A 24,574-nucleotide genomic window follows, 5' to 3' on the forward strand; every position below is an offset into this window, starting at 1 on the left:
CTTACTGTTTCTTCCCCCACCCCCACCCTCAATCTGGTCTATCTTCCTGTCTCTAGGTCTATCTCCCCTGTAAAACTTAGAGAAATAGGAACAGACTAGAAACTCTTAGTAACTGAAAAAAGTTTCCTGGCTGTAGCGAAGTACTTTAGGCTAAGATCTATCCTTATAAATACTATAATCCTATAGATACCTCATTTATGCAACATTAAATTATTTTTTTCTGAAAACAAGGGGAGGTGACCTCCCTGAAGATAGCAATTGAAGTAAAATTCATACAATTTAAAGGAAAATGGACAGGATGGGACAACTGGAGATTCTTTTAAATAAATAAATAAATAAATAAATAAACAAACGATAAACAAACAAATAAATAATAAATATAAAAATAAAAAATAATGTGTCATGCTATTCAGTATGGCTTAGCTATTATGTAGATGACACTAAAAATTCTGGATTTTAGATGCTAATATATAATCATGTATATCTGATAACTTAAATAATGTACCTATAGTTGATGCCTTATCAATGGTATAGGTAGAAACAATACCATAACAAATCTTAGTGGTCTCAGCAATTCAATCTCTCTCCTTAAAAAAAAAAAATTCTGGTAAGTATAGGAAAGTTGACAATATTTACAGGTTGTATTTTAAGTCTCTCTTCCCTTGATTCTATCTTCAGTTAGCAAAACCTATTACAATAAAGCTATGATTCTCTCTCCTCTGTGAAGCTGGTATGCTTCTCAGAGTTGAAGACTGTGCTTTATTCCAATAATCCTTGGTATCTAGAACAGTGTATTTTACATATGTATTAACACATACTTATCTGTAGTACTGAACCATTATCCTTATCAAAGTGAACTCTGCAAGTTCTTTTTAAAAAATATTTTATTTATTTATTCATGAGAGACAGAGACAGAGAGGCAGAGACATAGGCAGAGGGAGAAGCAGACTCCACGCAGGGATCCTGATGTGGGACTTGATCCAGGCATTCCAGTATCATGCCCTGAGCTGAAAGCAGAGGCCCAACTGCTGAGTCACCCAGGCATCCCAACTCTGGAAGTTCTATTCGTTGGTAAACAAACTCAGATTACATTTCTTTTTTTTTTTAAATTTTTATTTATTTATGATAGTCACACAGAGAGAGAGAGAGAGGCAGAGACACAGGCAGAGGGAGAAGCAGGCTCCATGCCGGGAGCCCGACGTGGGATTCGATCCCGGGTCTCCAGGATCACGCCCTGGGCCAAAGGCAGGCGCCAAACCGCTGCGCCACCCAGGGATCCCTCAGATTACATTTCATTCTCATTAGATGGTACTGAATAAAACTGTTTGCTTTATCCAAATCTGGACCTAAGTTAAAGAATATTAATTTCTCAAGGTCCTACATATTAGAGGGTCTAGTTGTAGTTAGCAAAATCCTAGTTCTCCATTTTTGCTTCCAAACCATTATTTCTCCATGTTTATGTAAAAATACTATTTGAGTTTTATATTGATTAAAGAATATAATCCTTTGTCCTAAAGAATATAATCCTATATCCTAAGGAATATAAACCTTCTTTCACTCTATTGCACTGTCATTTAATGGTTTTCTAGTCATTTTCCTACACTAAGGAAAGGCTTTGGTCCATGTGACTCAATCTTCTCTTCCTGTCTATCTTTTGTTTCACCATCATTCTGTTTTACTTCAGTATCTATCAGGATAACATATCCAGTATTTTAATCTTAGAGTTTATAGACTTACTCAAATCTAGTTAACTTCGATTCTACATCTCATTAACAATCCATACCCATGGCACCAGAGCTGTTTTAAACTCTTATATCTCACTTTCTGACTATAATCTCTGCCTTTTGCTTCCTCTATTCTTGCTACTTTCTTTGTATCATAATCATCCAACCAGGAGTATGTCCTGATCTTTCTTCTCCATATTCTTAGTATTGTGAAATATTTCCTGAAGTCTCTAATGCAATGTATATGCCTACAGCTTCTACACCTATATCTTTTTCAAACTCTTGCTCCTCCAGTTCTAGGCTCTTACATTCAGTGGGCACTGGGCTCCATGTAGCTCCTTCAAAGGTATCTCATTTGATTGAATCTAGTTTCCATCCTACTTCTCAGTCCATATTTTTTGATACTGACATCACTAACCATTTTGTTATCAAAGTCAAAACTTTATATATATACATATATATACATATATATGTATATATATAAAATATATTTGATCATTTTTCCTCACCATATAACCAAATAGTCATGAATTTCTGCCTATATTAAATGTAAAAAAATTATCAGAAATTCCTAACCCTAGCTGAAAACCTAATCCTAACCCTAACTCCTAACCCTAACCACTAACCTCTAACCTCTAACCTTAACCCTAACCATGGCCCTAACCCTAAATCAATCTCTTTGGAGAGGTCTTTTAACTGCAGGGTAATAAGCACATACCCTACGCTGGCTCCATACTGAATCTTAATCCTAGATCTGAGGGGAAAAAAATGTGTATTTTTAAAAATGAATCATTGCCATTTGCAGCCATGTAGATGGAGCTAGAGAGTATTATTCTTAGTGAAGTCAGTTGGAGAAAGACAGATACCATTTGATTTCATTTAAGAAACAAAACACATGAGCAAATGGGAGGAAAAAAGAGAAATAAACAGAGAGACAAACCAAGAAAAAGACTCTTACACACAGAGAACACATTGGTGGTTAACAGAGGGGAGGTAGGTAAGGTGATGGGTTAAATAGGTGATGGGGATTAAGGAGTGCACTTGTGATGAGCACCAGGTGTTGCATGGAAGTATTGAATAACTACATTGTACATCAGAATAACTACATTGTACACTGTATTTTAACTAACTGGAATTAAAATAAAAACTTTTAAAAAAATATGGAATTCATCCTTTTACCTTGCTAGAACCTTATCATATTACCATTAAATTACTTTTTCCAAATACTTATTTAAATTCTAGTTAGTTAACATATAGTGTAATATTAGTTTCAGGAGTAGAATTCAGTGATTTGTTACAACATATAGCAGTGCCTCAATACACGTGCCTTCCTTAATAGCCATCATTTATTTAGCCCATCTCCTGCCTACCTTCCTTCCATCAATCTGCAGTTTGTTCTCTAGTTAAGAGTCTCTGATGGTTTGTGTCCCTCTTTTTTTTCCTTCCCCTATGTTCTCTGTTTTGTCTTAAATTCCACATATGAGTGAAATCATATGGTATTTGTCTTTCTCTGGACTTATTTTGCTTAGTATAATTACACTCTAGCTCCATCCATATCATTGTAAATGGCAAAATTTCATTCTTTTTGATGGCTGAGTAATATTTCATTTTATTATATACCACTTCTTTATCCATTCATCAGTTGATGGACATTTGGCCTCTTTTCATAATTTGGCTATTGTTGATGATACTGTTATAAACATCAATATTTTTGTATCCTTTGGGTAAATATCTACTAGTGCAATTGCTGGGTAGTAGGGTAGTTCTGTTTTTTACTTTTTGAGGAACTCCATACTGTTTTCCAGAGTGGCTGTACCATTCTGCATTCCCACCAACAGTGCAAGAACATGGGGCTCGATCCCACAACCCTGAGATCATGATGTGACCCAAAACCAAGAGTCAGATGCTCACCTGACTGAGCCCCCCATGTGTCCCACAGTTTCATTCTTTTGTATGTTCCTGTCCAGCTTTATGAACACCATTTGTTGAAGAACTGTTTTCCCATTGGCTATTCTTTCCTGCTTTGTTGAAGATCAGTTGACCATATAGTTGTAGGTCTATTTCTGGATTTTCTTTTCTGTTCCATTGATCTATGTATCTGTTTTTGTGCCAGTACCATACTGTCCTGATGACTACAGCTGCATCATATAGCTTAAAGTCCAGAAATGTTCTGGTTTTGTGAAAAATGCTGGTGTTATTTTGATAGGGATTACACCAAATGTATAGATTGCTTTGGGTAGTATAGACATTTTAACGATATTTATTCTTCCAGTCTCACCACTAAGTTCTTAATTGGTATCACTGCATCCAAAATCACATTCCTCTCCAGCTTATTACATGTAATCAATGGTTGCCGATTGTTGTTACACATCATGGTATACAAATAAAAATAAATACTCGCTTTACCCTACTGGGGTAAAAGGACAAGGCTCTTTGATGGCAGTGTCTTCTGAGCCAGTTTCAGGCACCATAGGCCTTTCCCAACTCTAACTGCTGACAGGATTAATGTCTCAGTCTAACTTTGGCCCAATACCAAGGTGGACAGCAGGACAGTGGAAATCTCTGCTAATTGCAGTGGGATTTTCCTCAGTGATTCTTCTGATCACTTATTCATGATGTAAAACCCTTAGTGTGACATTCATAGCTTTTATGATGGTGCTCCCACCAGTAGGTATGATCTTTTTCCACTACTTGATCTTCAAACATAATAAACTACATGCCATTCCCCAAATGCATGCTTATTTTTTTGATACTTGTCTGCCTTTTCTACTATTGTTATCACTACATGATGCATTTTTTTCCTTGACTAACTTATTACTACCCTCCAAGACTTGGTTCTGTTATTCTATCATCTTTACAGCCTATCTGAGATTTCCTTCGAACTCTTTTTCCTAGGTTCTAGAGAATTCTGTGCTTAATTCAAGAAAAGAAGTTGTTGTACCTTATTTAACTTGGGCCTCATCATTGCTCAGTGAAGGTAAATAAGAGCAAATGCACCTTTCATTTAAGATGCTTGGAATCTCACCCATATTCTGACACTTAATTTACAATTTCAAAATAAATAAATAAATAAATAAATAAATAAATAAATAAAGAACAATTTTCTTTATCCTTGCCAAAGTAAATTAAAATATAAACCTCACTCTTCCACATACTATTTTAGGAGTAGCATCACTCCATCTAGACTTCAACTCCACAAATGTTGAGTACCTACTATGTCCTAGACATTGGATTGACTCTGGAAGTACTCATGTAATGAGATAGTGTTCTCTCTCTCAAAAGCATCACAAATTGGAATGCAAACCAAGTATTTAAGTGAAACTGCATAATACAACATATAATACAATCTCTTCCTCAATCTTATGTCTTTCCCTTTTGCTAGAAAATAACCTGGAACTTGCAATTTGCAAACAAATAAATAGAAATACACAAATTATTTTATTACCAAAGCTCTTGAAAGAGTATTTTAAAGCTGCCTTTCCAATTTCTTTCAATGCTCTTGCTCCCCTCACTATTATATTTGCTCTTCTGCCTTTACCAGTCTGATACTACTCTTCCTATTACTATTGCTCTCCTAATAACCAAGTTGTATGCAAGAAGGGCTATGGGCAGGAATTGCTGCTTTCAGGTGAATATGTATTTATAGGATAAAGCTGACAGGACCTGCAAGAAGAAAGGAGGCCTACTGGAAGCCAGCAGGAAAGAACACATTTCTTCCTCCTTAAACCTTTCAATCTCCCTCTAGTACCCTATATTCTGTAAAGCCTTAGAGGCATGTGACAAAGAAAAGAATGTTGTCTGCAGAGCCCTAGCTCCAGTGGTCACCCAACTAAATACAAAAATGCTGACAGATAATAATTTAACAACTTACACATTGAAGTTCTATCTTCAGATATTCTCCAACCTTTTTCTTCAAAGTTTTCATGAGCTTCAACTATTTATGCTGTGGTGGACTCACTGATCTTTGACTCTATCCATTTCTACTACTTCTCCCAAACTCTATCTCCACATAGTGATTAGGTGCATGCTTCCATTTACACAGCCTCTACCACATCTAAGACAGATCCTCTTCTCAGCAAAGCCAGTCATCAAGTTCTTTTTACTTTAAATGCCACCATAATTTTTCTAGTCAAACGGTATCATACTTTCTTCTGTATATTCTGTTCTTCCATTCATGTATCATATGTAATTTGACATAAGACTCTGTTAAGTCTATAATCCTCATTGTCTCATCACCTCTCTTTAATTATGAAAGTATTTTCTTGTAACTTATATCTGTAACTCATATTTTCATTTCATTTCAGTTTGTCCTACATAATGCTAATTGATCTTGCCTATAGTGAGCACATTGTACTCCTGGAAAATTCCTCATGCGTCCCATTGCTTTACAAATTAAGTGTAGACTTTTCAAGTGGGTCTTCATGATATATCCCAAACCTACATTCTCAGCTTTATCTCTCATTATTTATCTGCATTACTAATATATGAGCACATTTAGATGGAAATTTGAAACAGTGGTATAATTAAAAGTTGGATGTCTCCACTTTACATTATTAAAAGCAATAAAATCAAACCACAATAATCAATATGCCAAAAAGTAATAATGGCAAAAGTAGAAAGGTAGTATCACCATAGAGAGCATTAAGCAAGATGATAGAAGCAAGAACCAATAAAACTAATCATATAAATTACTAAAGCAGAGTGGATTGAAAAGCAAAATTATCCTAAATATTGCTCTATAAAGGCTACAAATGCACATCTAAAAAATAAGCCAGAATACCTAACAATAAAATGCAAAATTAAGTTAGTCTAATAAAAAGAGCAGGTGTTGATATTAACTCTAAAACAATACATAGGAGAAAACGGTCACTATATGAAAAAATATAATCAAAATGTTCATTTATTATTTGTGAGTCTCTACGCATTAAATAACATAATATAGAAATATATAAAGCAAAATCCAAAAATTAATGCATACTGAACTAAACATTTAATTTATTTGCTCATAAATTATCTATGGAGCAAAAGTAGCAGTGATCTTGTTTGATTATCTCATGCAAATTAAACAAAACCTTGTAACAGAAATTTATTTTTCCCTAGCTTTGTTAAGGTCTAATTGATAAATAAAACTGTATATATTTAAAGTGGGCAGTGTGATGATTTGATATATGTTTACATAGTGAAATGATGACCACAATCAGGTTAGGTAAAACAACCATCATTTCGTATAATTATCTTCGTGTGTGTGTGTGTGTGTGTGTGTGTGTGTGATAAGAATGTTTAAGATCTACACTCTCTTAGCAAATTTCATGTATACAAGACAATTATTACCTATAGTTACCATGCAATACATTAGATCCCAAACTTACTCATCATATAACATAAGGCTTGTACCCTTTGGTCAGCATCTCCCCCATTTTACCTATCCCTTTGCCCCAGATAACCACCATTTTACTCTCTGAGTTCAACATTTTTTTTAATTCCACAAATAAGTGAGATCATATAGTATTTGTCTTTCTCTGTGTAGCTTATTTCACTTACCATAATGTCCTCTAGATATATTTATCTATTGCAAATGCAAGATTACATTCCTTCTCATGACTGAAAAATATTACATTATATATGGAATGAGTATCTATGTATCTATATACAATATTTTTATCCATTCATCCATTGACAGACACTTAGATTGTTTCCACATGTTGATTACTGTGAATAATGCTGCAATGAACATGAGAGTGCAAATATTTCTTTTAGATGCTGATTGTCTCCTTCAGATATATACCTGGAAAGGAGACTGTTGAATTAATGAATTGCTGTTCTTAATTAAAAAAAAATCTTCCCAATGTTTTCCATAATTGCTGTATCAATTTACATTCCTACTAACAATATACAGGGTTCCTTTTTCTCCACATCCTTAGCAATACTTGTTATCCCTTTTGTTTTTGATAAATGCCTTCCTAATAGGAAAGAGATGATATCTCATTGTGGATTTAATTTGTGTTTTCCTGATGATCAGTGATATGGAGCACCTTTTCATTTATCTGTTGGCCATCTGTATACTTCCTTGGAAAAACGTCTATTCAGGTCTTTTGCCCATTTTTAATTGGGTTATTTCTGAGTTGTACGAGTAACTTCTATGTTTTGGAAATTAATCCCTTATCAGAGATACAGTTTGCAAATATTTCCTGCCATAGTAGGCTGTCTTTTCAATTTATTCATTATTTATTTTTCTGTGGAGAATCTTTTCAGTTTGATGTAGTCCTACTTGTTTATTTTTGCATTTGTTTCATGTCCTTTGGTGTTCATATGCAAAAAGTCATTGCCAGGACCAATGTAGTGAAATATATTAAAACTGCCAAAATTGCATTCAGAGACTACTAGGTCATTTTTCAAGTTTGTTTTTCATTGTAAGTGAGAAAGAAAAAAAAAAAACTATAGTATTCAACTCGCTAAAAAAAAGGAAAAGAAATAAAATAAAATTATAAAACTCAGTCAAAAAGGATAGTTAACAAAGAAAAAAGCTAACATTAATGACTTAGAGAACAAAAATAATCATCATGAACAAATCAGAATTTGGAGTGTTTTGAAAAACAACGATAAGGCAAAAATTTAATGAAGTCAATCAAGGAAAAGGAGAAAATCCTGTTGTATGAGGAAAGAATATAACTACAGAAGCAGAAGAAATGAAAAAAAAATATATATATACATTTCATGTAACTTAATGACAATAAATTTGAAAACCTCATTAAAATGATCTTTTCTAGAAAAAAATATAGCTTTACCATATTGACTCAAAAATTAGAAACCATCAATCATGCAAAAAACAAACAAACAAAAAACTAAACTGAATAAATTTTCCCATGTTTTTCTTCCAAAAAGAGTCAAGGTCAGATAATATGTATCACGGTATCACGGGGCATTCACCATCATGTTTATACACTTCTGACAGCTTTTATCCAGAACTATCTTTTCAAGATTGCATAGCAAATTTAATACCTTCCTCTGGGGAAAAGGCTGAGCACATTTGCTAGAAGCTCCCTTAAGAAACTGGGGCTCTCCTACATTCCAAGTTCATCAGGTGTGATAAAAATTCCTTGTGTATGCAGCATCCACCTGGACCACGTTCCCATTATCTCACAAGACTTGGAGCCAGGGCAAACCCAACCAAACATGAAACTTACACTCCTGTTGTGTAGGAAATAATAAAATCTCTCCTTCTCACCCAGGAGTTTCATGTCTTCTGCCAGCATATGTGAAACTACAGCAGGCTAATTTGTTAGCTTGCAGATGAGGTAAAATCTCTAACTCTTCACATATCTTGATAGTATCATGGGAGAATTTCTCAAAACTTTAAGGAACTGAAATGTGTTATGCTATTTAACAAAGAAAAAAAGAAAATCTTATTTCATTGAAAAAATCTTGTAAATCTCTAATACCAATATCTTGAACAAAGTATAAAACAGACCAAAAGATGTTCAGTATTCAATGGTTGCAAATTGAATCAAGTGATGTATTATAGTTTAAAAAAAATAACCAATTAGGTATACTTAAGAATGCAGTCTGGTATTTGGAAACTCATACTATAGTTACTCTAATTGACTAAAAGAGAATAATCATATATTTATGCTATTACTCTGCAGTGGGGGGCAGGGAAGAATTTCAAAAGTGTCACTCCCACTAGGAAATTAATATTACCTGGAAGAATCATACATCCAAAGTGTGTTCATAGAGTATTATCAAAACAATGCTACAAATACCAATGTATAGAAAAATGAAATGGATTATGGCCAAATGATTTTACTAGATGCCTCTAGGTAGTTGGAGGAAAAAAAAAACAACTAAAAAAAATGGTGATTGCCAGTTAAAAAATAAAAAGCCTATTCAAACTTCAAATATAGTGCTTTAATGTAGTGTTAGTAGAAATTCTGGGACATATCTTTAAGATTTAATATGATGCTGAAGAGACATGCTAAAAGAAGAGAGGCTTCTTCCTTGTTTAATGGATCATGCTCTAAGCAAACATCCAAAATACATTAAATTTATATTTGGTAATCATTTATATCTATGCCACATCTTTCCCTTACATTCTAGAGTTACTCTCTCCTGATTTCTATGTACCTACAATCATTGCAGCACCGGGTCTGTGGAAAAACTTCAAATGTTCCCTATTATGAAATTAGTACTCTTTTGCTACCAGTCCTCAAATTAAAATGTTAATTCCTCAAAGAGCCATAGATTTGACAAGTTGTTTTTAAAAAGCAATATGATGAATCTAATTAGTATTATTGCATGTGACTGATGCTTACTCCTATCCATATTGTTAAAAATATTATGCAAACCATGTTCCTAATTTTTTAAAATTCCATATTATTTTAAGATCTTTTGGTGGCAAGAAAATAGCACTAGGGCAAATTATTCTTGCCTAGGAGGTTCACTGGTCAGTTCTTCTAAATGTTTCCAGGTTTTCACATATTCATTTCTCACTATTAAGACCACAGAATATGTAATGTTTTTAATTTTATTTTAATCATACCTAATATATCAAGTCAGTGGGCCAACGACACAATTTATTGTATGTAACTTGTGCATTGTTACTATATTCAAGTTTGTTTTTCACATCTTCCATCTTTCTACTGATTGCATCTTTAAAATTGAGGCTAACATTTTGGTCATCCAACAAATGTTGGATGTCAAAACGTTGAGTGCCCTAAACATAGTATTCATAAGCTAGTTGTGTGAGTGAAGAAGTGATGAGTGGACAATAGGAGAATAATTTTTAAAATGTTAATAATCTTTGAAATTAGTTCAGAGATTAAATTTGTTTCTGATTTTTACTATTGCTGTACCTGGCTGTCTAATGAGGCAGTGAATCACTACCTCTGTATTAAGCTAGGAATTTTCCACATGAAAGGGTCAAGATATGATTTAATAGCTAAGTATGAGACTGTTATAAGTATTTCCTGAGAGTAAAAGATATGAAGCAAAATAAAAACGAATAAACTCTATGAAGTATTGGGAGACTGTCTTTTAGAACTCAATTTGGAAATTGTTTCATCTGCCAAAGATCCAATGTAATCTATTATGCTCTTCTCATATCATATCCTAAGTTCTAGAAAGGAGAACAAGGTTTTAGAAAGAGTACTAGAGAAAGGCACTGACATAGAAAAGCAATGGAACTTCTAGGGAAGGCTAATAATAAATTAAAATTAAATATTAAAATACCTGAAACTCTGGTTTTGTTGGGATCTTTCCAGTACCGAAATGAAGATCAGTAGCTAGAGCTATAGTACTTTGATGAATACGCTATATTTAAATTTTAAACTTAATTGCATTTGCAAATTAGAGGTAGTTAATAAAAACATTTAACATTTAAAAAATCTTTCATTTAAAGATATCTGATATGGAACTACCTACCAAAAAAGGTTGATTTTAACTCCAGAACCACATTGCATGCTATCTAAAGTTTTTATGTATTTTTTCTTAAGCCATTTTATTGGCTGTTTGTATTTCTAATTCTATGTCATGTCTTCTTACATCCCCAGTTAATTGTACTGTGGCCTTTATAGACTTTTATTAAACAATTCCTTCAGATTATCCATAATTGTGATCAATTCTTTTGCCCCCAGGGGACAGCCCAGATTAGTAATACCACATTTATAATGATGTCTAATGATACTTGTTTCTTTATGGGAATGCCTCATATTACATACATACTTACAAATTTTTATCTCATCCAATTTCTAAACACGGATGAGACTCGTTTTCTATGAAAAATCACATTGCCTTTCTACTATTTAATGCCAATAACTGATCATAATCATAAATAGTGTCACTAATAATGAGATATATCAATTTCTAAACTGTGCATGTTCAAGCTGTATGCTTCTGGTCACAGAGAGTAAATGTATAACAAAGAGCTATCCAAGAGCTGCCAAGAGACAATTTCAAATAGATTAAAGGTTACTTGAGAAGTATTATTCAGATATTTAGCAGAATCCTTAATTGCTAGAAAGCAATAGACAATTCAATCATTTTCATCTAGAGGGAACAGACTGGAGGGCTAATTTCTCACGTATTATCAAGGAGAGAGAGAGAGAATGAGAAAGGGAAAAAAGGGAGAGATTCAGTTTTTGCATGCAACATGAGTATTCAACTAAAGTATCAGGGGGGCACAATATGGAAACTATCTCTGAAATGCTCCTGCTTTCAGGCATTATCATGCATGTGGACAGCAAAATTACCAAAAAAAGCATATGTTCATCCATTTATTCATTCAGTCATTCAATGAGTATTCACTCAGTGCCTCCCTTGTGCCAGGCATAGTTCTAACCTTTTAGGATACAGAGAAGAATGTGACAGAAAATCTCCTGTCTACACTCACAATACATTAGTATTGCAAGATACAGGCAGACAACAAACAAGTAAAAACAAATGAACAAAACAAGTTCAGACAGAGACTGGTACTAAAGACAAAACAGAAAGCCATGTGATGAGACAAGTGGCTGGAGGTAGGTACATTTCAGAATGGAAGGCAGAGACAAAATTCTGGCTGGAAAAAATACAAATCTCCATTTCTGAGAGGATAGTTATACAGGATTTTTTCTTTGTCTCTCTCCTGCTGACCATATTTTGCCATTTCACTAATTATTATTGTTTCATTAAAGTGCTGAAATGCCAGTCAATAAATGATTATTGAGATCCCACTGTGTTCTCAGCACCAGTACGATTGGAAAATGTGGTTGAATTCAAACAGCTAATTCTACTGCTGTGATAAAATATGAGGTAGAGAATGATGTTTAAATCAGTAAATAACTTAAGCCTTCTCTTTTTTGAGGGGTGCATTTGAGTCTAAACCTCCCCAGTTCGTCCATATATCACAAATCTTGAGATTTTTGCTCTCAATGATTCAGGAACTTCTGCAGGAGAAGGCATCATTTATTTCCACTAGATGGCACCAATTATTTTCATATTTTTTAGGGCCCCCACCCCCACAAATACCCTTTTTGTATGTAATGGCCATATTTAAAATGTTAGAATATTAGTTAACACTATTATTTAAAAATTGGTTTTTTTATTAATACTTTTCTATAGAAGGATCACAGAAATAGCACTAAAAATGCTGTTCATTAACCAACATACATGTTTAATGTATATTTGCTCCAATTTTAAAAAATGAATCAATGTCTTTGAAAATGAAAAAAAGGACAATAGTAATTGAGTATATGAATATATATAATAGTTGAATATATAAATATCAAAATCAAAAAAGCTTATAAAAGTATATTATGTTATTACATATATCTTTAAAGGTTTTGCAGAAAATAGTTTTAATAAGATGTAGCAGAATTCTTTATTTTTTAGGAGTAATTTCCCATTGTATCTCTCAAGAATAAGCAATTTTAATATATATATACTGAAAACACCATAGTATTCATTATTACAATTAAATGTAACAAAAACTAATCCAAAATATAAAACAAGGATAGGAATCACTTAACTAAATATATATCATTTACTCATGTTCTATAAGAAATTTAATATGTATAGCTTTATAAAACTTAAACTTCAAATCTAAAAAATATTAGGATTTCTGTTTCTAACTAGCAGGTTTACAGTGCAATTAAAACCCATGCAAAAATTTTCTACAGGAAAAGATCATGAAATATTCTTTTAAAAGGAGTTGATAAACATTTAGAGTGTGTTTATTCAGAAACAAAATTTTACTATTCTTATATCTCCCACTAAAAACATAAAAGTGGGTCTGGAATAAACATACTTCTAAACCAGTAGACTTCAAAATAAACAAGTATAGAAGGTCTCGACAATGGTTCCACTCATGAATTTTAAAATTTTATGACGCAAAAGCTATATGCATTCAGTACTTCAAATTTTGAATTTTTATTGTTTCCCAGCCTAGTAGTATGGGGTAGGATACTCTCCCACGATGTTGGGCAGTGGCAGTAAACCTCAGCCTGAAGTCAGCCGTGGTGTGATCATGAGGGTAAACAACTGATACACTTAAAACCATCCTGTACCCACACTATTCTGTTTTTTCACTTTCAGCTCAGTAGTCAATAAATTATATGAAATATTCAACACTTTATTATAATATAGGCTTTGTGTTAGATGATTTTGCCCAACAGCAGGCTAATGTAAGTGTTCTGAGCACATTTAGGGTAGGCTAGGCTAAGCTATGATGCTGGGTATGTTAAGTATATTAAATGCATTTTGACAATATTTTCAACTCCCAATTAGTTTACTGGAATATAACTTCCTCACAAGTCAAGGAAGGTCTGTAACAACAAAATGAGAGTGCGTGTAAGATGCACCAAAAAGTACAATATAGTGTGTGAAGACTATATTTACTTATAAGAAAAAATAAGAAGTGACATGCTTATTATGCTAAGAGATTTACTTTTAAAATTTAAACATCTTTGCTACTTTAAGATGAAAAATGGGTGCCTCAAACTAGCTGCTAATTGGACTATCACTGTATTTCTTTCATTCTAAGACAGGCCAAAAATAATACTCACTTTAATATCTGCCAGAGTTTTTTGCCTCATGGTAATGAGTGTTCGATACCTCTGTTCTTCCTCATAAAGTCTCTCTTCATAGATTTTTTTCTCACTTACAAGATGATCAAACACAGCTTGAGCATGTTCCTTTTTGTATCTCATAGTTACAAATTGGTTCCTACAAAGAAACAAATGTATTTGCCACTAATCAATTCCTATTTTATTTTTTAAAATACATTTGTGATACATTTTAAAAGAGCCAATATTGCAAAGTCTTATAACTGAAGGGTTTGGGAAAAATTCCCTAATCCTTTCTATAGATCTACCTCCACAGAGCTACTTCTAAATGATCCAGTTGGAAGGAAATCTCTGGAGAAATTTAGTATATTCTCTTGGTTGCCTACCCAGCATGTTTCTATTTTGTTGTCATTCCAAAAGAACCCCTCCTCCATGCAGCATATAACACCAACAATACATTATAAATAGGTTAAGCCAACTAGCAAGTGGCTAATTATTTAGGAGTGAACATACATATTAATTTAGCCTAATAAGATGAAAGACAAGGACCTAATTCTATGTAGAAAAGGCTCAACATCTACTAAATGTGAAGGTCATGTTTTCAAGGTTTATATCAATGGACATAGTGGAAAGAGAAAAAAATGAGTACCTAATGTTGAGCTGCTAAATCAACCAGCTCTGCAGCTTACTCTACCCAAGAGCCCCTATTATATAAGACGACACATTTCCCTACTGTTTAGTTCAAGCTGTTGTGTTAATATTTGTTTATGTGTGCATGTGCATGTGTGTGTATATTTTGGCATCTGTAACTAAGTATATTCTGACACAGAGGTTAAATGATTTTTATTTAAATAAGGAACAACACAGGTAGAAAAAAAAATCAAAAAGTGGTTAAAACAACACTGAAAACAAATACACTTAAGAAATAATTGCCAGAGTTGATCACTAACACAGAATGCAGAATAAATAGAGCTGCAAAAGCTCACCACAGTTTTATGTTACCCATATTTGTTTTTATCTTTGCTGGTATAGAAAAGTGAATCATTTGCAGTTAGCTAAAAAGGCAGCAGGACTAAAGTTTTCGAGGAGCTGAAATGTTAAAGTGCTTTGAATATAATATCTCATTTAATACAACAACCTTATAAAAGAATAATAATTACAGTGATTTACAGATGATGAAACTAAACTTCACCATGATTAGCTTATATAAGCTCACTAGTAAATACAGAACCAGAATGCCAGTCCAGTTTTGTCTTACTCTGTTTGATTCAGCAGCTCAACACTAAATAATCTTTTTTTTTCAAAGGACGGCTACCACTTTTTTTTTTTTTTTAAGATTTTATTTATTCACTCATGAGAGACACACAGAGAGGCAGAGACACAGGCAGAGGGAGAAGCAGGCTCCATCCAGGAAGCCCGACGTGGGACTCGAACCCAGGTCTCCAGGATCACGCCCTGGGCCAAAGGCAACACTAAACCGCTGAGCCACCTGGGCTGCCCTCTCTTTCTCTACTATAGCTGTTACCAGAAATTTGAAATTTGAGAACAACTCTTTTGTTCACATTTTTAGATGTGAGCCTCTCCTTTCAAATAGAACAAGGTCAAAAACTAAAAGACAACCTATAGAATGGGAGAAGATATTTGCCAATGACATATCAGATAAAGGGCTAGTATCCAAGATCTATAAAAAAATATTAAATTTATTAAACTCAACAGCAAAGAAACAATCCAATCATGAAATGGGCAAAAGACATGAACAGAAATCTCACAGAGGAAGACATAGACATGGCCAACAAGCACTTGAGAAAATGCTCCACATCACTGGCCATCAGGGAAATACAAATCAAAACCACAATGAGATACCACCTTACACCAGTGAGAATGGTGATAATTAACAAGACAGGAAATAACAAATGTTGGAGAGGCTGTGGAGAAAGGGGAACCCTCTTGCACTGTTGGTGGGAATGTGAACTGTTGTAGCCACTCTGGAAAACTGTGTGGAGGTTCCTCAAAATGTTAAAAACAGAACTACCCTAAGACCCAGCAATTGAACTGTTGGGGATTTACCCCAAAGATACAGATGCCGGGAAACGCTGGGAAACCTGCACCCCAATGTTCACAGCAGCAATGTCCACAATAGCCAAACTGTGGAAGGAGCCTCGGTGTCCATCGAAAGATGAATGGATAAAGAAGCTGTGGTCTATGTATACAATGGAATATTACTCAGCCATTAGAAACAACAAATACCCACCATTTGCTTTGATGTGGATGGTACTGGAGGGTATTATGCTGAGTGAAGTAAGTCAATCGAAGAAGGACAAACATTATATAGTCTCATTCATTTGAGGAATATAAAAAATAGTGAAAGGGAATAAAGGGAAAGGAGAGAAAATGAGTGGGAAATATCAGTGAGGGTGACAGAACATGAGAGACTCCTAACTCTGGGAAATGAACAAGGGGTAGGGGAATGGAGGTGGGCGGGGGGTAGGGGTGACTGGCTGATGGGCACTGAGGGGAGCACTTGACGATGAGCACTGGGTGTTATGCTATATGTTGGCAAATCGAACTCCAATAAAAAATATACAAATAAAATAAAATAAAAATTCTAAAAAACAAACAAACAAACAAAAAAACCCAAACCAAAAACAAATAGAATAAGGTCTTCCCTTTAATCTGTGTTGCCCATGTTTTTTCCACTTCATCACTCATACCAAAACATCCAAAATTCTTATGCGGTATCCTATATAGATATTCACTAGTATCAATATTAGGAAACCGTGGAAACCATGAAATTCACATGGGGAAGAGCTGGTGTGGCCAGAGCCAAAAAAGTTGCTCATAGTTGCTCCCTGCTATCATTGTATCTTGACCACATATATTTTGTTCACTATGCTAAGCATTTTGATATTAGATTACATTCAATACTGCATTTTTATTAGTTAATTATATATATGTACCCACATATACATTATATAGACTATATATGCATATCTCTGCATGAAAATAGTGTTTCCAAAAAAAAAAAAAAAGAAAAGAAAAGAAAATAGCGTTTCCTTTCTCATAGTGATAAAAAGAAAAAATTCTGAAGTCCTATGGGTCAGGGTTTAAATTCTTTTACAGTTGTAAAAATTAGAGTCAAGAACAGCTATTATTCTGAACCCCACATTTTAATAGTTTTGTATATGTAAGTTTGTATTTCTAAAATTATCTTTAGATACTTGAAGTTACACCTTCCCATTTGTTGTTTCTGTCCTTGTTGGTGTCTGGCACTAGATGCACTCTCAATAAATAATGATTAACTTGATACAATCACCTATTGAAAATACCAGTAGATTATTTGCAATAATCTTCCTTTCCAATTCTCATTTAGGAAGTCCATGTGCACAGTTGCAAAAGTACACACTTTGGAACAAGATGGACCTAAACTGGAGCTGGTTCTACCACTGATTAGCTGTACAATGACAATCACTTAATTTCCCTGAGCTTGTATTTCCTCAGTATTCATATGAGAATGTTATTACATAATTTAAAATTTTGCTGTGAGAATTGGATAAGATAAGGTACACAGATTGCCCACAAGGTGCTTGGTACATTAGGAAGTCAATCAACGGTAACTTTAAATATTATTTGACATTATCCATCATCATTGTTAATTAAAAGATCTATAAACATTGTCACAGCATCAGCTATTCTTTTTCTCTTTTTCCTGTGAGAAGGCAGTTTTGTCAAGTTGGGAGAGGGAACTGATTCACTGGGACACGATAACCACTCTTGTTCCAAAGGCAATATAATCTAGCCACAGAATAGAAGAAAATATTAGAACTGAAATGATAAGAATTCTGAAGAAAAGAAATTCACTAGCTCCTAAACGAAATCTTTATAAGTTTAGTGTGAATTATATAATCTTAGATTTATACCACTGAATCTCAAAATATTCTTACAGATATTAAATAACATGAATAAATATCTTTCGAAGTAAACATAATTCCTTGTTATTTACATGATACACTGAATATGATTTTGTGTTTTTTAGATAAAGTTGTATGATCATTTGAACATAAGTTTTTACCCTATAGTAGTAACAGCTAAATAAATCCTTATTGAGTGCACTGACTTCATTTTACCATAGTGTAAGATAATCAAGTTGCGCATAACTGTTTTTCTGGCATTTTATCCCTCAAGTGCTATGATTTTGCTAATGCTGTGTTAGCCTTATTTAAATCAAACTATAATTCCTAAATGTGAACACTGCATATCTTCCAGAAGTCCTTCAAGCTCTGTTCTCAATGTATTACAAAATAGAGAATAAGAACCAAAAAGGGGGCACCTGAGTGGCTCAGTGGTTGAGCATCTGCCTTTGGCTCAGGTCATGATCCCAGGATCCTGGATTCGAGTCCCACATCAGGCTCCCTACAGGGAGCCTGCTTTTCTCTCTGCTCTCCTCTGTGTCTCTCATGAATAAATAAATACAATCTTTAAAAAAAAAAAAGAACCAAAAAGCCATAAAGGAAGAGTATGTAAATTCTAAGTGAGGGTTTATGGAGAGTGAAAAACCTTACTAACCCTTGTCAGGTATGCCCCTGGCTAATAAAGAAACTGAATAAGAGGTTTCTGAAGACAATAAATATGAACAAATTACATGAGATTTTGCAGACTATTTCTAAAGGCTTACTTCAAAACTTACTAAAAAGGTTGGGTGAAAAACTATGTATTATTAACCATGTCATGTGAGTGAGAAATACTGAAATTAGTGGGAACAATTAAGAATAAACCTTAAAGAAATTTGGTCTTATTTCTTTTATAGATAATACGTTGAACATCTAATATTTTAATTACTTTGATAAAATTTAAGTACTTACTTTAAACTCTCAAGTGTCTGAGCAAAAATATCCTTTTCTTTCTCTTTTTCTTTTAAGTTCTTATTCAATTGAACTATTTTTGCATGATAAATCATTGTTTTACTTTTAGTGGTCTCTATTTCTTTGAAAATTATTGAGCGTTTTTCCTGAAAAATAAATTCAAAGATGTTTTATTATAAATACTAGAATTTTCAAATCCTTGCAATTTAAGGACATAATTACATTTGGCCATGTGAATAATAAAAAAGCAAATAGTATCTTCTTATCAGTGTAAGTAACAACTTAGGTTTATGTTCTTTCTCTTCTCCATAGTTACATTTGATAAGATCTTCTAAAAGATTACGTACAACTAACTATATAGTTAGTCTCTCTCCTTAGTCTCCCTTTTCTCCTTCTCCTCTGCGCTGTCTCCCCCTTCACATACCCCAATACATGCACATCTTAAAGGCATGTCCTTTCAAAATAAACATGTGGTTGCTGTTTTTCAAACTTGTACATTGAAGGTGGGCAAGGATATACATTGTCCTGATTTTTCAAACAAAAGAAGTTGACGTTTAATACCAATACACTTTTCCAAGGCTGGCCTGTACAATTCCAGACCGAAGATTTGATTTTGCATCTATTTTTTGCATGATCCCTTCATGACTGTTGATATTTATATTGACTGAATAATTTACTGACTGGATGACTGACTTACTGAATGTTGTTCCCCACTTCTGGCATTGCTTCTAATTAGTACTACTCTCCCAGCTGATTTCAGATCTCAACTGCTCTCTCTGCTCCCATTTTCTTCCCTTTTCCCCCATTTGCTCCCTTATTCTTTCACTACTCTTATAGACTTTACTAAGAAAGGCTAATCTTTTATATTTATTTTTTATAAAAATCTCCTAGGGCAGCCCTGGTGGCTCAGCGGTTTAGCACCGCCTTCAGCCCAGGGCATGATCCTGGACACCTGGGATCGTGTCCCGCATCGGGTTCACTGCATGGAGCCTGCAGCTTTTCCCTCTGCCTGTGTCTCTCTCTGCCTCTCTTTCTCTCGCTGTCTCTCATGAATAAATAAATAAATCTAAAAAAAAAATCTGTCTATGACTTTCAACACTGGATACTCTATTTGGATTTTCATACCCTCCGTTTCTTTCTTTTTCTGAAAGTTCTGGAATCAGTCTACTGATAAATGAAAATTGTGGGTTTGTTTTTGTTTGTTTTTAATACCTGAGTGTAGCTGAAAGATGGCTGACTAAGATCCTTCAATGTGACCAGTCTGCTGGTTATATTATATAATATAACTGCTGGTTATATTATATTATTACTGAGAGAAAAGTCAATACCCCCTAAAAAGTGTGAAGATGTACAAGTATGGAATAAAGTAAGTAGGTAGGAGTTAAAGAAGATAGGCAACTCTGAGTACAGCAATGCTATCACTAAACTTGACTTTTGAGTCAGATTCCATAATTCACACCTTAATCTTGAATGAAGATCTCACAGAAAACTGAGAAGACCTCAGAAGCAATGGTATCAACAACTTAGAGCATACCTGCCAATTCAGTGGTGCTGAATCTGGTGTCAGAAGACTCTATACTAAAGGAAAGAAAGAGACACACACTTCCTGCAGACAGGAATGAAAAGCGAAAAAAAAAAAATGGCATTTTGGAACTGTAATAGGTACCATCAGTGAGTTCCGATAAATATGGATAGCATATCCCCTTCCATGGCATCAAAAATAACAGAAACTTCACTATAATGAGATGAGTCTAAAGAGAAGCTGTTAAATGTTGCATGTCAATCAGGAGTACAAATATACACGTCTCTATTGAGTAAAAGTTTGGGGACCTCCCCCGCCAGAGCCATTTGTAAGTCTTTTGATAAATGCTGAAATGCCACCAGAGCAAATGGGAAGAAAGGCATAAAACAGTACTTTTATAATCGGCAACTATTTGGCTTATTTTTTCTCTAGCCTGGGGGACACAGGCTTCAATAATTTGAAGGCTTTCCAAACCAAGAATACTTTCATGTCCAGACCTGAAAGAGTCTAAAAATCTGAATTAGCAGTTAATTAATGTTTTAGTATACAACATTTTCCATCATTTCCTTATCTTCAAAACTTTTAAGTCACATATTTAAAAAAATCTAGGTAATACAGATTATATTCAGATTCTGAATGATTTATTTCAAATTATATTTTTAATTTTTATTTAAGATTTAATATATTTATTTTTATTATCTAAATAAGTTTAGAATCTATGCCTAAGATTTAAATTAGGATTAAAAATAGTAAAAATTCAGTAATTCATGTTTAGCTTGGCCCATGATTGAAATGCTTAGCCACAGTAAAAGATAAAAGTATCTGTCGTAAAAATTATTTGTCTTAAATTCTTAGAAGACAGAAATGGGGCCTACAGCATGGCTTGTACATCTATCAGCATAAAAACTGTTAGTAAATTCTATTAATGATGTTTAACATAACAGTTTGGGGTTCAACAGTATGGTGCATGAGGCATTTCTTCATCTGTGTATCACCCATCTCACTAGAGTCATCTCTTTTCACTCTTATAATAGGTGCCCTGCTCTCTGGTCATACCAAACTACCTGCAATTCCACAAACACATAGCAATATTCCATGATATCTTTGGTTTGCAAAAAGTATGCACATGTCCAAGCTAGGGGAGAGGAGCAGAAGAAGAGGGAGATAGAGAATCTTAAGTTGGCTCTATGCCCCACACAGAGCCTGATGTGGGGCTCGATCTCAAAACCCTGAGATCATGACCTGAGCTGAGATCAAGAGTCAGAGGCTTAAACGACTGACCCACCTAGGTGGCCCTACGCTTGTTCTTGTGGCTAGTGGTAGAGTATAGACAAATTGCATTTATTCTATAATTATCATTCTACTCTTATTGTGATTTTCCCTCTTTATTCATTTTTCATTACTTGTATTTTATAAATAAATTATATACCTCATCTAAATTTTATTTTATTTTACTTTTTTAAAGATTTTATTTATTTATTCGTAAGAGACACAGAGAGAGAGAGAGAGAGGCAGAGACATAGGCAGAGGGAGAAGCAGCCTCCTTGCAGGGAGCCCGATGTGGGACTCAATCCTAGGACTCCAGGATCACGCCCTGAGCAGAACGCAGGCGCCAAACTGCTGAGCCACCCAGGGATCCCCTATCATCTAAATTTTAAAACAAAATTTTATGCAAAATAGCATTCTTTCTCTTACTAATATATAATTATGTCTCTTTTAATTTTTTCCGTGGCTGTTTTTATCTTCTTTTTCTCCTTATAGATATGCTAAGTACTTTAAGTTTTTCTCACCAAAATAATTTATTGGTAACACTAAAGTATTACCTTGGCCTGTTCCATAAATTTTCCTGTAGTTTATCATCAGTCATTTATCAATAATTTATGCTTCTAAAACAACACAGAAACAAATAATAATGAAAAATATAATTCAAAAAGTATTTCAAGTAATCTGTTCTCTTTTTGCACTATTTTTTTGTTATTGAGTCTGATTTTGCTTCATTGTATCCAACGAAAGTAACCTGTATGATCTCACCAGAATAATGGAATGGTTAAGAGCACAGACTCTAATGCCAGTGCCAGATTTAGTGAATCTCAACTCCACCATTAACGAACTGTGTGAAACTGAACAAATTAATTCAAAAACAAGGCATTAGATTCTTCAACTGTAGAATGGGGATAATAATATTACAATCTCCATAGAGTAATTATGAAGTTGAAATGAGTTAATATGTCTGAGCACTTAAAATAATGTCTCGTATATAGAGAACATGCAAAATATCAGTATCTGTTCCTGTTATTATTTTCCTTGATAATTTTTATATTTTTTCTGTGGCCTGGTACAGAGCAAACTTTTTTAAAATGATATGATTATACCTCTATCTCATAGCCTACATGCTGTCTACCAACAAATCGAATTGGTATAAACTTTAAAATATATCCAGAGGATAGCAAGTTAAAGACAATGGACTATATCCACTTCCTCATATCCAGTGATTCTTTAAAAGCAGAATATTAGAGATGAGGACTTTCAGGGAGCAAATATTTCTATCTTGGAAAAAGCTCTGAGTTCTTTGATATATGACCATTTGTTCATGTTGCCAATACACGAGATTGAGGGTAAAACTGAGATGTCGGATATTAACAGATGTTTCTGTCTGTATACTGGGTCTCATCTGTAGAAACATTGTTCTATTTAATACAATACAAATTCCTACCTCTATTTAGTAGGAGAGATTAACAGGAGGACGTACTAGTACAATGGAAAAAGAGAAAAAAATGAAGACAGAGAAACTGTGTGGGTGTGCATGAGTGTATGTTATAGAAACTACTTAGTGCAACCAATTAGAAATGAGAGGCATCCACCTAAAATAAATTTGCTTGAGCAGTTTTCATTGACATAAAGAAGCTGAAAATCCATAATTGTTTTTTATATTAAAATTTTACCCCAGTTTCTGTTATTGCATCACGTGTTTTCTTCCCCTTTCTTCGCAATTTTTTCTTTGTTCTTTCCACATTTCTTTTAACATAGTCTCTCCTCTCAGTTATATCATTTAACATCTAGAAGACATTTAGAAATTAACATGAGCAGCATTTATAATCCAATTACCCTGGCTTAGACCAAATGGCTCCCAAGTAACTATTTTATTAATAACAATATATATTTTGGTATAAAGGAAAAGGACCACCACACATGAATTATAAAAACATATTATGATATCCACATCCCAATATTCCATTTGAATTACTTGAGAAAACCAACATGTAGTCAATTTTAGCTAAGTAACAAAAACTAACAAACTCACATAGCAACTAAGTTTTTAATATGATATTTAAAATATCTTAACCAAAATTAAAACTCCAAATACAAATTGTCAGTAATCATTACCAAAAATACATAAAAATCTATTATTTTCAAGTTTGTGTTAAATTGATAGTTCTTACAATTTATAAACTATTAAAATATAATAAAAACAAAAATAGATTATTGAACTATAAGATGAGATAAAACAATGGCTATTATAAAATAAGGGGGAATAAAAGTCATTAATCTTTTCAGGAATTCATTATACTCAGATGATTATACTGAGGCTTTTGAAGCAATTAATAAATTTCCATCACTAATGTAAGGAGGAGCCATTATTAAAATCATTTATCTCACTAGGTGTTAGTACTGGTTATATATTCATTACATGAGGTCTAGGATAAGCAATTAAGAATCTTGAGTACAGTAGTATACTCAGAATTTGTTGTTGCCATGTTTTATGCCCTTGTACGAGTTGCTTCATGCATTTATGCCCAAGTTTTCTGCAGTCTATGATACGGATAAACTCGCCATGGCTATTTCATAGGGAGGTTTTGAAGATCAAAATAAACTTTCATAATGGGAACATTTTATAAATCATGAAGTTTTTTTAATTAAAAAATACTGAAAATT

General features: G+C 33.6%; 1 protein-coding gene across 10 annotated transcripts in view; it reads right to left on the bottom strand.

Annotated features, from left to right (window-relative positions):
* Positions 1-24,574, bottom strand: part of CCDC178 (coiled-coil domain containing 178) — a 421,095-nt gene that overhangs the window by 232,278 nt on the left and 164,243 nt on the right. For all 10 annotated transcript variants that reach the window (XR_013381334.1, XR_013381333.1, XM_077900386.1 and 7 more), the window contains 3 exons: positions 23,584-23,697; positions 19,120-19,265; positions 14,261-14,420 (listed from right to left, as the gene is read on the bottom strand). Coding sequence is in view for 8 of the 10 variants with exons in the window: in XM_077900386.1 (XP_077756512.1) it covers positions 14,261-14,420; positions 19,120-19,265; positions 23,584-23,697 (420 nt within the window). In the remaining 2 variants the exon portion in view is untranslated. The remainder of the gene's footprint in view (positions 1-14,260; positions 14,421-19,119; positions 19,266-23,583; positions 23,698-24,574) is intronic.

The sequence above is a fragment of the Canis aureus genome, chromosome 6 (genome assembly GCF_053574225.1).
Source record: "Canis aureus isolate CA01 chromosome 6, VMU_Caureus_v.1.0, whole genome shotgun sequence".
In the NCBI taxonomy this organism is placed as follows: Eukaryota; Metazoa; Chordata; class Mammalia; order Carnivora; family Canidae; genus Canis; species Canis aureus.